We start from the raw sequence: 17,052 nt of genomic DNA, 5'->3' as shown, positions 1-17,052 counted from the left end.
AATTCTTGGGCCGACCTTGTCTGACAGTAGGTCCAAGACTCCATTTCATTTGGGCCCCAAGGCCAAAAGGAAGAAATGCTATGAATCTGCACTCTTGCTGGGTCTCTTACTCAGTCAAGTAGCATTAAGTCATCCTTTTTTTTTTTTTTTTTTGGTCCAATAACATTTCTACATTTCCATATTGTCCATGCAATGAAGTCTTCTAAAACCCACAAGGAGGGCTGGGGATATGGCCTAGTGGCAAGAGTGCCTGCCTCATATACATGAGGCCCTGGGTTCGATTCCCCAGCACCACATATACAGAAAATAGCCAGAAGTGGCGCTGTGGCTCAAGCGGCAGAGTGCTAGCCTTGAGCAAAAAGAAGCCAGGGACAGTGCTCAGGCCCTGAGTCCAAGCCCCAGGACTGGCCAAAAAAAAAAAAAAAACCCACAAGGGAGGGATTCTAGGAGCTTCTGGACTGCCAAATACATGGCAGCTGAGCAAAAATACATTCATATACCAAGAAGATGGTGCTTTCAAACTCTGTGGGAACAGAGACTTTGTATTCAGGACCCATACAGACCTTGCTTAACATGTTTCTTCATCTGGCTACTTATACTCTGTAAAAAAAACTCTTTACAACAAATTGGTAAATGTAACAAAGTGTTTCCTGGGTTCTGTAAGCTGTTCTAGTAATATACTTGAGCCTGAGGAGAGGTTTATGAGAGCCCCAACTTGTAACCAGTCTGTCAGAAGTTCCAGAAGCCCAGGCTGCAGGGGGGCAGCCTGAAGGATCAGCCTTCACTCTGGGATCTGAGACTATCTCTTGGTAGACAGTAGTTGGCTTCTGTTCATGAATCCTGGCTCATTCATAATTTCTTCCCCAAGGTAGGACATAGAAATTAAAATTCTTCCCCAAAGAGGATCACAGGGACACTAATCTTCCCCAGCCTTTGTGTCAGAACTGGCTATAAAGAAATTCTTTGACATATCTCGCCTGATGAAGATGGTTCCACACAAACCATCTATTATCAGAACAGAGTCAAATGAGAGGACATTCAGGTGATGTCTGCTGCAGAACTGAATGCTTGCTTGCTAATGGAGAGAAATCCCCATACCTTTTGAGGTCACAAGTCTTCTGTGTGGTCTGTTTTACTTTCAGAGCAGAAGAAAAATGGGTTGGTTTTCCTACAGACTTGTTAAATTTGCTAAAGTGAAGGTACAACATAAAGGGAAGCTATAATATCCAGGAGTGTTTTTTTTTAAAAGCAAGACTAAAGAACAATTATAAACTGCCAACATCTTGAAATCTAACTTTATCTGACGAATGTCTGACCTCTTAGTCACAACTCAGCAATGCCTATAAGTACATGGGGCATCTGCAGAGCCTTAGAGACTGTTAAAGTGTCTACAAGGAAGCCAATTTTGTTCCCTTCCAGAGAGCAGTATTATCAATTAGGTGATCATCAATTTCATTAGCATGCATAGTGCCTATGGTGAATGTCCTGGTCACTATACAATTAATTAAGTCACATCATTTCTTTAGTACAGGTTAGCAGCATGGTGACATAAGCAGATTAACTCTGGAAGCAAAGTGTGGCTAAGCACACTCCCAGCCACAACACCCATTCATCTCACAAAAGGATGAGGTGTAGACGGGTTTATTTTCTGGCAACTGTGATAAAAACCCAGCTGTGCTCCATACATGCACCTCCCAAAGGCCCTGGCTTCCTGATGCTGTGGGAATGCCTTCCAAAGTTTCCTCAGTGTGATCACCAGCATTTACGAATTGGGAGACCCCAACTGCATCTCTTGCTCAGGAATTTGCTCTTTAGGGACACTAGTGACCTTTGGCCACAGGCAAGCCCCATTGTGCTCCAGAATGGGACATCTGTGAGAGTAGCTCCCTGGCAAGGCTCATCATTGGCCTTGCCTGGGGATGTGGAAAGCTGGAGCCAAATGAGCTGTTCTCTAAAGCAGTTTTCCCATCCACCTGCCCGCCCGCCCCCCAGGGGGGGTTGCTTTTTTCTGTGTCACAGACCTTTCTATGGAAAATTTTATTTTCCAGATTCTTAGACAGTCTGGATGACAGCTGGAATGAAACCATGCCTAAAACATATGAAGGCTGTATTACTGATGAATTTTAAGTGATCAAAACAAAGGAAACTTAAGAGCCTTTCCCTCCTGTCTGGACATCCTGGCTACCACAGGCTGTGACAGAGAGAGGAGCTCAAGCAACGCAGCTGACTGCTCTCAAACCCTCACCAAGTTTGTCTGTGGATGAGATAATGTCAGCGGGCACGGAGGAGTCCAGATCAGCATCCAAAATCCCCAGGGGGTCCAGCTGTGCTACATGGTGCCCTCGTATCTATGAGTGGACCAACAATGAGAGGGAAGGACACACACAAAAGGACAGGAGAAAAAAAGAGGGAAGGGGTAAAAAAAAGTAAAATTACATTAAAATTAGCATTTACATATTAATTCTCACCCACGTTTGAAGAAACAGTTACTGGAGCATCATCAAAATTTACACAACTAATTCCGAGAGGATCAAGTTTTGCAATGTGGTGACCCCTGACCTGGAATAATAACACAAGTCATTAAGCAGATCCAGTGAGCTGTGGGAGGAGGGGAAAAGTTATACGTCATGCAAATCTTTCCTAGAGTGGAACACAGTACAATGAACCCATAAAAAATTATCTTAGGACAGTTTACTTCAAAAGCACTACATGTATACTTATATTTAAAAAAAAACACTCAAGTTATGATAAACTAGGACTACTTTGGGGGTTCCTTAGTTTTCCTGGGTCAATGGCAATAAGCTACGTTAGGGAATTGGAATTCAGTGTGGGGAGTTCCTTAGTATCACAATAAACATTTCCCTAAGGAAGAAAATTAGGGGTTAGGTGTGGCTGGGGCTGGGGTACAGTACAGATGAGGTATCATCTTACTTAGAGAAGCTCTGCCTTTTACTATATCCACGTGCTATAGCAAGTATGGGCTTGGGCCCCAGTGCTGCATTCAGTAAATCGGACAGCCAGAACAAAAATATCCCATTACAACATAGACTTAAAGCATTTCATGTGAACTGTTCAAAAATAAACAAAAACAAATGGAGAGGCTAGTGTATAGCTCAGTGGTATGTGCTCTGCATATTTGAGGCCCTCGGATCTGTTTCCAGCACTGCAAAACCAGCTTTTTTAAATTCCAATTTCAAGTTCTTTCAATGTTGGGTATTTCGATCCTAGTTTCTTATTTTTCTTTTTGGAGGTTTGAACTCAGTCTACATCCCCAGCTAGTCCACAGTCACAATTTCTTACTAGCAGTGTGAGAAATGTAATAGATACCAAGAAGCCACTAAGAAACCATGTTAAAGATGTTACTTTAACATATGCAGGAAATGGTTAGGCATAACCTGTTGTGCTGTGCCCCTTACCTAGAGACAGGTCTTCTGTGGATAGCATCTTAGAGGTCCAAGCTATGGCAGTATTGGTCTCCTTGTGTACCTCCTTGCTGAGGGAGCACAGGTGCCCCACAAGGAGTCTTCCTTGCCATAGCATGGCAGGAAAAGACTAGGGACCTAGGCCTATGGGGTGCAGCTGTCTCGTGGAATGGAGGACCTGAGGTACAAATTACCAGGTTGTCACTGCTTGCATCATGATGCATCAGATCACCACCTCTTGCTGTTAATGGTGCTTGGACTCCCACAGGAGCTCCCAGGAGGCATCAGGTTTGCTTTGCTCTACCTTTTCTCCTTGGGCCTAGTCACAGATGGAGGCTGTTTTATATGGTGAGGTTTGAACTCAGAGCCTCACATTCAGCTTACTTGCTCACAATCTGCCACTCTACCACTTGAGCCATGCCTCTAGCCCCACAGGAATTTTAAGGTCTAAAATTTCTGGTTCTACCCAACATGGGGTAGAAATGCTTTAAGACTCATGTTCTCGGGAAACACCTGGTGAGGCTGGTTACAAAGTGGCATGTTTTAGGGGAGTTCTCTGTACAGGCTAGGCTACCCTTCTCCTACTTGGACATACTTATGTGTCTCCAGACTCTACATATTTTCTTTCTTATAGTATTCAGCTATAAGCAGCTGAGGAGAATACTGATGCAAATAGCATACATTCCCTGTCACCGATCTCTGCTGAGTGAGCACAACTTCTCCTGGATACCCAGGTACTGACATGGGTTTCCCTGCCCACAAATCATTTATGAAAAGAAGGCACTAGTATGAGGCAGGCAGAAAAGGTGGCAGAGGATTTGCTTGACTAGGCTTAGCCTGGCTCCTTTTCTCTATTCCTCTTTTGCTTCCCTCAGACTCCAAAACAGGGAGAAAGGATTTGGAGGGGGTTAAATGATGACAAAGGAACAATGTCCTTAATCACAAGTGGCTCCTGCTCACCTGATAGGCCCTGATGAGAGACTGCACAGCCAGATGGTCCTCCACAAGCTTGTCGACGTTAGGCTGACTCTCCACCAGGGACTGTGCCTGGGCCATGGTAGCCAGGGAACTTCGGCTCAGGGTAAGGGGGCTCTGATAGGCAGTGCCTGGGGGGGCTCCGGCATTGGTGTTGCGAAAAAAAACATCCCATGACTAAAGACAAAAAAAAAGTAGAGGGTTATCTTACTAAGGAACATAGAAAGTTGCTCTCCACAGAGGCAATATTGCCTCTCCCCCTTAAATTCCTACTGTGTTTTGGTTATTTCGAGTTTAAATGATTTGCTGTAAAATTTGCAGAGATACTGTGAACTATTACTGATTTATTTGCTTCAAAGATGTGTTTGTAAACATTTTTAGAGATCAGAGATGCAGAGACAATAAAATTCCACTGCAAAAACAAAGGACTATTAGAAACTAGTTTTAGTCAATAAAACAGTATCTCCTACAAAACTAAGGAAAGTGAGAGAAGGGGTAGGTAAGGGAGAGATGGTGAAAATGCTGAAAGGGGTGATACCAATCAAGATATATTTTATTCATAAATTGCTTTGTTCAATGGCAACTCCTTTGTACAACTACTTAAAGGCAACAATAAAAAAAATTAAAACCCAGTCTATTTGTTTTCAAGGCAGGTCTCAATAGGTACCCCAGATCAGACTGGAACTTATGCATGTAACCCGGTGTGTTCTCAAACTCAAAATCTTCCTGCCTTAGTCTTCTAAGTACTGGGATTACATGTGTGTATCACTACACTGAGCAAAAAACAAGATAGTTTTTGTTTTTGGTTGGTCCTGGGGTCTGAACTCTGGGCCTGGGCGTTGTCCCTGAGCTCTTCAGGTTAGGGCTGGTGCTCTACCACTTCTGAGCCACAGGGCTACTTTCAGCTTTCTGGAGATAAAGAGTCTCCTGGACTTTTCTGCCTGGGCTGGCTTTGAGCTGCGATCCTCAGAACTCAGCCTCCTGAGTGGCTAGTATTACAGACATGAACCACTGGTGCCCAGCCTAAGACTGTTTTGAAGATGAAACACTGTCTTCTTCAGCAATATATATATATATATATTCCCCCCCCCCCCAAGTTCTGGAGCTTGAACTCAGGGCCTGAGCACTGTCCCTGGCTTCTTTTTGCTCAAGGTTAGCACTCTACCACTTGAGCCACAGTGCCACTTCTGGCTTTTTCTATATATGTGGTGCTGTGGAATCAAACCCAGGGCTTCATGTATATGAGGCAAGCGCTCTACCACTAGGCTATATTCCCAGCAGCAGTATATTTTTCTGTCTCTGAAAATTTTCCATTAACTATGATTAGACTGTCTTGAAAAAACTCAGAAAGGAGCTAACTATGGTAATTTACTCCTATAATCTTAACTACTTGGAAGAAGGAGGAGAATCTTGAGTTCAAGCTCAGCTCTGGCCAAGTGAGCAGAAAGACCCCATTTAAAAAACAAAATAATTAGAATATTGAAAGGGGTGACACTGATCAAGATGCACTGCATTAATAAACTGTTTCAATGGCAACTAAATAAGCCGGGTACCAGTGGCTCATGCCTATAATCCTAGCTATACAAACAGCTGAGATCTGAGGATGGCAGTTTGAAGCCAGCCCAGGCAGGAAAGTTTGTGATTTATATGAAATTAATCACAGAAAAAGCTGGAAGTGGCCCTGTGGTTCAAGTGGTAGAGTGCTAACGTTCAGCAAAAGGAGCCCAGGGACAGTGCCTAGGCCCAGGGTTCAAGCCCCAGGACCGGCAAAAAAATAAATAAAAATATTTTAAAAAATCAAAACATTCTCACACAAAAAGGGCTAGACATGGTTCAAATAGTAAGGGCATGAGGTCCCTGGGTTCAAGCTTTATTAATACTAAAAAACAAAATTTTTTTGAAAGGAAAATCTTGACTAGACTTTTATCTTTACATTCGAGGAACCTCTTACATGACACTATCTAGGCGTTGTCCCTTGACTTGGGCTTGAGTGGATATCAAATGGGTCTGTCTGTCCTTGAGAACAGGAAATCTATGACATCGGTCCTTAACATCCTCTGCCCTTTCTTTTTCAGTGCTAGGAATCAAATTCAGAGCCCTGAAGATGCTAAGCAAGAGTTCTACCACTGACCTACAACTCCAGCCACTCTGGCTTATTTATTTACTTATTTATCCATGTCAGTACTGGGGCCTGAACTCAAGGCCTCATGCTCTTACTTGGCCTTTTCAGTCAAGGCTGGCATTCTACTACGTGAGACACACCCCCACTACCACTTGCATTTCATAATGCAAGTAAGGGCAGACATACTCAGGTCTGCACTACTGAGAGCAGAGTTGTATGATTTTGATACATAAACTGAAAACTTCCCATGACCAAACACTCACACAGAAAACTATTTTTGAAGGGAATTTTCTGGAATATTTAAAACATTCTATAATGCACTATATAGCCCTAATGATATATAGTGATTCACACTTGAACTACTAGCACTTGGGAGGCTGAGACAGGAGGATTGAGAATTCAAGACAGGATCTTGTATCCTGGGCCAGCATGAGATATACAGTAGTGAGTCTGAGATCAGTCTAAACTACACTGAGAAACTTTATCTCAAAGAAAAAGAAAAATAAAGCAGACAAAAATATATCTTATTCCAAAAGTAATCACAGAAAGCCAAACCATGATGAAAGCAGTGGCTCCAGTTGGTAATCCTAGGGACTTGGGAGGTAAAGATCAGGGGATAGCAGCTGGAAGCCAGCCTGGACATCAAAATTTGTGATCTCAGTCAATGGCTGTGAACAATAGTGCAGCACACATGCTATCTTATCCCAGCTTCGGAAGTAGTACAAATAGGAGGATCAAAGTTCAGGTTGGGCTGGGAATATGGCCTAGTGGTAAAGTGCTCGCCTCGTATACATGAAGCCCTGGGTTCAATTCCCCAGTACCACATATAGAAAAAAGCTGAAAGTGGCCCTGTGGCTCAAGAGGTAGAGTGCTAGCTTTGAGCAAAAAGAAGCCAGGGACAGTACTCAGGCCCTGAGTCCACACCCCAGGACTGGCAACAAAAACAAAACAAATAAAGTTCAGGCTGGGTGAACATGGAGTCCTATCTCAAAAATAGCCAACAGTAGCCGGGCACTAGTGGCTATTCAGGTGGCTGAGATCTAAGGATCATAGTTCAAAGCCAGCTAGGGCAGGAAAGTCCATGAACCTCTTATATCTAATTAATCACCAAAAAGCCAGAAGTGGCACTGTGGCTCAAGTGGTACAGTGCTTGCCTAGCTAGCATTCAGGAAGCCCTGGGTTCAATTCCTCGGTACCACATAAACAGAAAAAGCTAGAAGTGGAGGTGTGGCTCAAGTGGTAGAGCACTATAGCCGTGAGCACAGAGAGGCTCTATAGTCACTTTTGTGACCAAGAACAGTACACACTGGGGCTGGGAATGTGGCTTAGTGGTAGTGCTTGCCTAGCATGAATGAAGCCCTCAGTACCACATAAACAGAAAAAGCTACAAGTGGCGAGGTGGCTCAAGTGGTAGAGTGCTAGCCTTGCCCAAAAAGCAGCTCAGGGACAGTGCCTAGGCCCTGAGTTCAAGCCCCAGAACTGGCAAAAAAAAAACCCAAAAAACTTTTTTCCACCCTGTGGTAATGGGGATCAAATACAGGGTCTTTCCCACACTAGATAACTGATCTACCAGCGAGCTACAGCCTAAGCCCTTAAGTTTCCTCAACTCTTCAAACATCTTTTATCTCTAGGAACCCACTCAAACTCACTAAAAACCAAGACCCTGGATTGGGAGTTCTCTGCACCCACACAAGCTTTCTTACCCTGGGGGGCAAGAAAGAGCTGCTTACAGATCCAGAGGCCAAGTCTTAGCAAAATCCATAATTTTCTATCTTTAAGCTAGGTGTGGTGGCACACACTAGTCATCTCAGCACTTAGAAGGCTGAGGCAGGAGGACTGAGAGTTTGAGGGCTACGTAGTCTCCAATATAATGATACTAATTACTGTTAAGTTAGCTTCAAATAACAACAAAATAGCAGCAGCAGCAGCAGCTGAAGAATAATTAATCTGCAGTGATGCCCTTGAGCTGGCATTTCTCACTCATTTGGTACACTGGGAATGTCAGCCATATCCTCCAGTGGGACAGGGTTGGGCTTAGGCAGAATTTATATGTTACAGTTGCCAGACAAGATGTTAATAAGGCTAAGCAAATACTAGCACAGCAATACTCACAGAATAAACTCTATTATCTCTAGTAAAAGTGCCACACAATAACTGGTAAGCTATTGGGTTTGACAATTAAGGGAATTCCACCCCAGTTGAAGCCATGGAGCCTAAGGTCAAAGACAAGGGCAGCCAGTGGGGCTGCAGTACTTTTTCTAGCCCAGGACTTGGAAAGAAGGCTGACATGATCATGAACATCAGGCATCCTCTCTCTGACCTTCTTTTGTGCTTGGAATAAAACGCCAGGTGATTTTCAATTGGCTGAAAACAGTCAGACAGAAATCCTGCTGGTGTGGAACTCAGTCAGAAAAAACTGGTTCATACCGGTACTGCTTCCCAGAGGAAAATGAAGAGAATGTAACTCTAGGCCTTCTTAGCCCCCCCACCCCCACCCTAAGCCTCACTTAACTCTCCAGAGTACTGCCCGACAAGGGCCTACCCAGACTGGCTGCACCTCCCTTAACCTAGCCACACCTGGCAGGACTGCAAGCCTCTTTATACCCTGGCTTGAAGCTTTACTAGAGGTTTTCCCAACTCAGATGACACAGGGCTCTGTATCCAGCAAGCTGACTGCACATATTGGGCAAAACCCATTAACACTACACACTTAATTGGGTAAGTTAGATCTCAACAAAAAGATTTGTTTTTAAACGCTTAAAAGTAAATGTCATTTTTTTTTTTTTTTTTTTTTTTTTGCCAATCCTGGGCTTGGACTCAGGATCTGAGCACACTGTCCCTGGCTTCTTTTTGTTCAAGGCTAGTACTCTGCCACTTGAGCCACAGAGCCACTTCTGGCCATTTTCTATATAGGTGGTGCTGGGGAATTGAACCCAGGCTTCATGTATCCTTCTTCTCCTCCTTCTTCTTTTTTTGCCAGTCCTGAGGTTTGGATTCAGGGCCTGAGCACTGTCCCTGGCTTCTTTTTGCTCAAGGCTAGCACTTTTACCACTTGAGCCACAGCGCCACCACTCCGACCTTTTGTTTATGTGGTGTTGAGGAATCAAACCCAGGGCTTTGTGTATAATAGGCAAGCACTCTACCACTAAGCCACATTCCCAGCCCATCCCAAGACCTTCCTATATCTCCTCTATCTTCCATGACACCCTGACTTCAGATTCTCTGTGGCCTGCAAGACCCTCCTCACCCCCTGCCTCTGTACACCCTACTTACTCCTTCCTTTCCTCAGGCCCTGGCAGCTGCCCTTCTTTCTCCAGAAATGTGTGTTCCTGCTTGAATGGCTGGTCCTTGTCACTACTAACACTTGACCTTGGAAAAGTTTTCCCTGCCATAATCCCAGCATCGTTTGTCTCAGCCTGAGGTTTGTATACTTACCCTGGCTTGTCTACCTACTGCTAATGAGAACTAAGTGTCCATCTCTCTCCCAGGGAGATAAAATCATCACAAGGCTGGAGACAAACCAGTAGCTAGCCAGCACAAGGTGATGCTCTGAGAACATAAGGAAAGCTTCAGAAAGAGAACACCAGAGGCTGTCCCCAACCGCTGCTACGTGGCACCAGACACCTGGGGTGACAGCAGCCAACCCATTCATACTGGCCTGGAACCTGGCACTAACTCACCTGAATAACTCCATCTCCTAGCAGTGAGGAAAACAAGCCTGTTGAAGCACCGGGCTCACTTTTTTGCTGCTAAGAGCCAAATTCATTCCTATCTTAACTATTTCTTGTGATGGCCAGGATGCCATGGGGCCCATGGTCAATGTGGACAGGGTCAGCAACTTTTACATCCAGAGGTACATCTAGACACAAGGCAACAGTGAATAAGAGGGAAGAAACAGCCCAGCAGCAAAAGTTTCCTGAAGCAAGAATACTGTTTCACCTTTGAAACAGGAAGGCAAGTTAGACTTCTGAGTCACCTCTCCAACATCTTAATTGGTTGCTATTGCACAAGTAATAAAGAAAAACATTTGTCCCCTGGCAAAGACTCAAATGTACAAAGGTCACATACACCCAGCTGATCACAAAATGAAGTGGTAAAAATATTGCAGTAGGCGGGCATGGCTACAAGGAACATTCAAGGCAGGCATGGCTACAAGGAACACTCAAGGATCAGGAAGCTGCCAGGAAAGGTGAACCTGGAGGAGAGGAGCCCAGCCTCTCCCAGGAAAGAGCTGTGATATTTAAAAAAAAAAGTTCACATAAAATACAAGTTTTTTCTGAAAGAATCAGGATGCATCATGTGAGAAATATAAAGATCATTATTATTTTTAAAAATCCACTTCTGGGGCTGGGGATATGGCCTAGTGGCAAGAATGCTTGCCTCGTATACATGAGGCCCTGGGTTCAATTCCCCAGCACCACATATACAGAAAATGGCCAGAAGTGGTGCTGTGGCTCAAGTGGCAGAGTGCTAGCCTTAAGCAAGAAGAAGCCAGGGACAGTACTCAGGCCCTGAGTCCAAACCCCAGGACTGGCAAAAAAAAAAAAAAATCCACTTCTGATTTAACAAATAGCTATTAAAAGCATGTAGTTAGACATGCAACATACTATACTATAAAGTCTGGGAAGAGGAGACAAAGAGGATAAGACAAACCAACATGTGAACTCCTAGGAGGAATGCAAATGCCAAGGAGAGGGCACTCAGAGCTGCCTGTGACCTGAGACCTGAGATCTGAAAAGCATGTGGAGCCTGATGGGGGACAGACACTCCACAAACTCCATCCTGAGACCATGGAGGAGTGTGGAGGACAGAATGACAACCATCTGTCTGGGAGGGTAAGTTGGGTCCATGCCTTAAAACCAGACAGATCAGGGAGCAAACCAGATCATGGAGGTAACCAGTTAACCATTCTCTAGGGAGCCAGGACCTGAGCCAGCAGTGGCTAAACTGTGTTATCCAATGGCACAAGGAAGAGGAAAGCCTACAGGCAAGGAGCTCATGTCCTCCAGCAAACTGCCCACAAGTGGGATGAAGGTCATCACTTTGCTGCAAAGATGACTTCAGACAAAGCATGACAGACTTTAAAAGTGCAAGTACCTTTAGTACTGTAATTGAAATAAAATGAAACCAGTACTCCTATGTGAACTGTAGATAACTAAAAACATTTAGCTGCAACACATAAGTCTCTTGACTACTTCTCAACCAAGTCATGCTTCCCATATTTTTCCTAACCACAACAAATAGCAGCAGGGCTTTCTCCCAAACAAAGGATGCTTTTGAAAGGGTGGAAGCACATTAGTGTTCTGCACAGAGCAAGGGCCTAACCTTAATTAAATCAGGTAAGATTAAGCTTCCCTCTGGAGGGAACAGCAAGAAAAGGGTGGTGGACAGATAGGCCCAGGGACAGCGTCTAAGCTCCAATACATCTCAGCATTGACCTTGAGCAGACTACTAATCAAATGGTGCTTATCCATTCTCACACACCTTCAGCTCAGAGAGGCATGCTGCCACATCTTATCCAATTTGGGAAAGTCTCAAGAGCCAGCCTCCATACCCCAAATTGTGAAATTTTGAATGGAGAACAATCACAGAGAGTTTCCTACTTCGGAGGGGCAGCCAACAGGCCATCTGACACACCTTCCTCCAACTGTTTCTGACACAGCCATCATATAGGCTGCATTCCTAGATACCAGTGGGTATGCCCAGGTCTGCCTCCCTGCCTGAGCCATCAGGGAAGTCACTGGCTCTCTGGTCTGCTTTCTACTCTCTAAGAGCAAGGAGTATGCTGTTGATCAAGAAGCCTCTTGTATTTATCTGCACATTCAGTTACAATTTAAAGAATACCTGTGCTTCTGCACTTCCTAATTAGTTCAGGCAGACATCAGAACTCACCTAAAGGTCATTAAAACTTATTTAGCTCCCTGAACCTGCATCAGTAATGGTCTTCGACTACTTGCTTTCTCTTGTCCACCTGCCTCTTACCTCCCCCCCGCCCCCCAACAACATGGCCATCCTTAATCACCATGCTAATGTCACCGTTTCACCACCTGGTACTAGTTAAGCACTCACCAAGATAACAAGAAAATGATCCAGAGAACAGGTGGGGCAGGTCTAGGTCTCTCAGCTCAAGGAGCCACACCCCAGGCTCAAAGGCCATCACAGATAAACTGGTGAGGTGACCTAGCCAGCGCTCCACTCTACCTCACCTAACTTGATACTAGCAGTGTTTCTAATTGCTATAAATATGAACTACAGGACACCAAGTGACCAGAAAACTGAAAAATGTGGCTCTCCTTTTGGCTTTCTGATCTGATCCAGACACTACCATGAAAAGGCAACTGTTCTCAAGGCAACCTGGACCCCTGGAATCTGCCTAAACCACCACTGGGGCTGCTCTGAGGGGCAAGCTTCCCTGGGCCAACCACATTATGTCTGGGCCAACACCTTTCTGGTGCACAGACAAGACCAGCTGCATGGCCTCCCCAAAACTGCTCATGAGTCTGTTCTGACTTTTGGGTCCCTCATCTCTTTTAAAAATGCCTATGAGTGAGATCTCAAATCTGAGTGTAACTTCCTTAACTGAAGGAGTAGGTCCTGCAGGTGGGAGGCCTGCAGGTGAATAGTCTGCCCACCTCCAGACCTTCCTGCCACAGGGTTATGGACAAGTGTTCAAAGAGAGAACTCAGGAAGGGAGCTGGAGTTCAGCCACCTCTATTCCCATAGGCCTCTCCCAGACCATCCCTAGGCAAAGAAGGCTTTACCCTGGCCTGAGCCAGATCACTATCCACCACTATGCCACTTAGGAAGCAAAAACTCAGCATGCACTGGGCCTGCTGAGAGCCACTATAGATCTATTTACATGGAGCCCCTTGATACTGGGAACCCAGCTGGGCACTGGTGGCCCATGCCTATAATCCTAGCTACTCAGGAGGCTGAAATCTGAGGACTGCTATTTGAAGCCAGCTTGAGCAGGCTGTGGCTCACATAGTAGACTGATAACCTTGAGCAAAAATGCTCAGGAACAGTGCTCAGGCCCCAAGTTCGAGCCCCTCTGCTCCCCTACATGGTGACACTTGGGCCTTCTCTCTGTAGAGGTGTGTAAGTAAAATGATAAAAGTGAAGATTAGCAAAGATAAGCTGCCTCATCTCTGCCCTGTAGATTCCACTGGTATCAGGAAAATTGCTCTAGACTAAAGGTGGCTGTGCTACATTGAGGGCTGGGGTGTTGTTCAGTCCTATATAGTCTCCCAGCCTGTACATGTGCCCATACACAACAGCTAGGCACAGTGGTGTCCGCTGTCCTCAACAAGAGGAAACACAAGTAGGATGACAGAGTACACATCTGCCTTCCTGGCCCCTTCCTCCTAAGTATAAAGAAGACCTTACCTCAAAGATAACCAATGAGGGAGAAAGTGGAGGGGTAACACTGTCTAAGAAGAATTGCACTCATTACCTGACTTATGGAATTGTAGGGCTGGGAATGTGGCTTAGTGGTAGCGTGCTTGCCTAGCATGCATGAAGCCCTGGGTAGGAGTCCTCAGCACCACATAAACATAAAAGGCCAGCAGTACTGTGACTCAAGAGGTAAGAGTGCTAGCCTTGAGCAAAAAGACAATGCTCAGGCCCTGAGTCCAAGCCCCAGGACTGGCAAAAAAAAAAAAAGACTGGAATTGTAATCCCCCAATATACCTTAACAGTAACAATAAAATTATGCTAAAAAAAAAAAAAACACAAACAAAACCAGACACCATGACTCATGCATGCCTCCTGTCTCTCCTCCAGTCAACATGGTGTCCCACTTCAGCTCTGTATTGGAGCTGATCTGGTTTGTTGGCATTGTTTTTCTGCTCCTTCTTTCTCTCCTGCTCTCATGGCTCAGTTTTCTAATGGTGTTAAGTGTATTTGTGGGGCTGCAGGTCTTTGTGACAAGAGTTGGCTGGCATTCTCCAGCTTTCCAATAAAGACTCCCAATTTGGGGTTGGGGGGGCGAGGAGAGCAATAAGCCAGGTACAGGTGGCTTACATCTTTAATCCTAGCTACTTATGAGGCTAAGATCTGAGGATTGCTATTTGAAGCCAGCCCAGCAAAGTCCATGACTCATCTCCAATAAACTAGCAAAAAAACTGGAAGTAGAGCTGTGGCTCAAGTGGTAGAGTGCTAGCCTTGAGCAAAAGGTAGGGACAGCACCCAGACTCTGAGTTCAAGCCCCAGGACTAGCAAATAAATACTTCTTATATGGCCTAGTGGCAAGAGTGCTTGCCTCGTATACATGAGGCCCTGGGTTCAATTCCTCAGCACCACATATACAGAAAATGGCCAGAAGTGGCGCTGTGGCTCAAGTGGCAGAGTGCTAGCCTTGAGCAAAAAAGAAGCCAGGGACAGTGCTCAGGCCCTGAGTTCATGGCCTAGGACTGGCCAAAAAAAAAAAAGAATCTTGACTCTACAGTTTGCCAGTCTTCACCATTCCCTTCTGCCTGCCCTCAGTTCTCTTCCTGCACTTACCTGCCCTTTGCCTAAATTTAAAAAAAGAGGCTTAGAGGCATGACTCAAGTGGTAAAGCACCTGCTTATTAGCAAGTACAAGGCCCTGAGTTCAATCTCCAGTACTCTCTCCCATCCATCACCTACTGAGTAACCATGAGCCCCTGCTAGGCATCCTTTCCCTGCTCTACCCTTAGTGTAGACATCTGCCCCCAGCACCCTTTCCAACTGGGCACAACCAGCACTTCCTTCCCAAAGTCCTCTATTCATTTAACTGACCCAACTGCCCTGCTGGTATGATGGGCTGACAGAGGTGGGCTTTCCCTCACACCTCATGTACACAGCCTCAAACAGAGATGCCTTGAGCTGCAAAGGGCCACTCTAGACAGGAAGAGGCTCTTTAGGCTCTTGATTGCCTTTGCTCCAAAAGCATTTCCCTAAATGAACCCTGAATACAAACCCCTTAAGAGTAAGATATTGTGCCAAAGTTGGGGCTGGTTTAGCTGTTTAACTTTTATAAGAAGCTTTAATGGCTAAGACTGCTCTTGACTCAGGAAGTAGAAGATCTTTGTGGAGGACAACTTTAAAATACATATTTTTTCATGTCATTCATAAATCTACAAAAATGGGCTGGAGATACAATTCAGTGATAAGAGTACAGACTTTGTGTGTGCAATATCCTTAGTTCAATCCCTCACACCAAAAAACAAACAAATCTAAAATATGTGTTCTAAGCACCAAACTGGCATTATTTAAAATGCCTTCAGAGGGGCTGGGGATATGGCCTAGTGGCAAGAGTGCCTGCCTCGTATACATGAGGCCCTGGGTTCGATTCCCCAGCACCACATATACAGAAAATGGCCAGAAGTGGCGCTGCGGCTCAAGTGGCAGAGTGCTAGCCTTGAGTAAAAAGAAGCCAGGGACAGTATTCAGGCCCTGAGTCCAAGCCCCAGGACTGGCCAAAAATAAAAAATAAAAAATAAAATAAAATAAAATGCCTTCAGAATTCCTCTCAGAATTAAATCACTGAAGCAACACCAAAGTGTTCTGCAGATTTCAATACAACTGCTCCCTGTCACAGGAACATGGTAGAAAGCTGCTGCTGCAACAGGAACACAGCAGCTGTGAGAAGAACTTGGCACAGGGCCCTTGCCCTTTCATGTGCCCCAGTTCAGTAAAGAAATGGTGTGCCTATTTAAGGGATGGGAGTGGGTCCAATATTCAAAGTGCAGCCAAGGCAGTTTCACTGTGACAGAGTGAAAAGACAATGTATGTGACCTTGTGATGGATACACTGGATGTGTCTCTCCTCTTGCTCGGCTGGTTCTCTCAAGAAAACACAGGGCTGGGAATATGGCTTAGTGACAGAGTGCGTGCCTAGCATACATGAAGCTCTGGGTTTGATTCATCAGCACCACATGAACAGAAAAAGCCAGAAGAGGTGCTGTGGCTCAGTGGTAGAATGCTAGCCTTGAGCAAAAGCAGCTCAGGGACAGTGCCCAGGCCGAGTTCAACCCCCAGAACTCGCAACAAACAAACAAACAAAAAACAACCCAGAAAAGACAACATAATCATATTTCAAAACACATGGAAAGGAGAGAAGGGCAGAAGAGAACCCATGCCCTAAATGCAGAGCACCAACCGTGAGACTCATACTACCATACTTTAGGAATAGATAAGCAAAACGTGTAAGAAGTTTCTGATTGTGAAGGAATCCAAAAGAAGTTCTCAAGGATAAGTCAGTGGCACCTATTTATTTTAAGTGGAATGTTGGAGAGCAAATATGAAGTATATGAGGACGTAATGTGGACCGTGGGACCCCTGAGAACAAAAGAAATAGATCAGAGGGGCCCAAGCCCCCAGTCCAATCTGAAATGAGTATCAATTAATAACTAGAAGGCAGGCTGTAGGAAGTAGACAGGATTCAAACAAGGCTCAGAAAAGGGGAAGAACTCTCAAGTCCAGACACTTTAGGGGAAAGATCAAGAGGCTGCCACTCAGAGATGAAAAGCCAGGCCAGTGGAACCCTCAAAGCAGGTACTAGAACATTGCAG

At 45.1% G+C, this 17,052-nt stretch overlaps 1 protein-coding gene and 1 long non-coding RNA gene across 6 annotated transcripts in view; one reads left to right on the top strand and one right to left on the bottom strand.

Moving 5' to 3' along the window:
• Positions 1-17,052, bottom strand: part of Ogdh (oxoglutarate dehydrogenase) — a 74,008-nt gene that overhangs the window by 46,161 nt on the left and 10,795 nt on the right. For 4 of the 5 annotated variants that reach the window (XM_048339359.1, XM_048339358.1, XM_048339360.1 and 1 more), the window contains exons 3-4: positions 4,383-4,574; positions 2,246-2,348 (exon numbers count right to left, since the gene is read on the bottom strand). In XM_048339359.1, coding sequence (XP_048195316.1) covers positions 2,246-2,348; positions 4,383-4,574 — 295 coding nt within the window. Of the gene's footprint in view, positions 1-2,245; positions 2,349-2,468; positions 2,560-4,382; positions 4,575-17,052 lie in introns of all 5 variants that reach the window. The other variant, XM_048339357.1, reaches the window with a different exon arrangement.
• On the top strand, positions 2,566-15,107 carry LOC125346627. The gene is made up of 3 exons (XR_007209982.1): positions 2,566-3,119; positions 7,383-7,387; positions 15,097-15,107. It is a non-coding gene; the product is annotated as an uncharacterized LOC125346627 (long non-coding RNA).

Source organism: Perognathus longimembris, chromosome 2 (assembly GCF_023159225.1).
Source record: "Perognathus longimembris pacificus isolate PPM17 chromosome 2, ASM2315922v1, whole genome shotgun sequence".
Lineage (NCBI taxonomy): Eukaryota > Metazoa > Chordata > Mammalia > Rodentia > Heteromyidae > Perognathus > Perognathus longimembris.
Note: the sequence above shows the minus strand (reverse complement) of the source record. Positions and strands in the feature narration are given on the sequence as shown.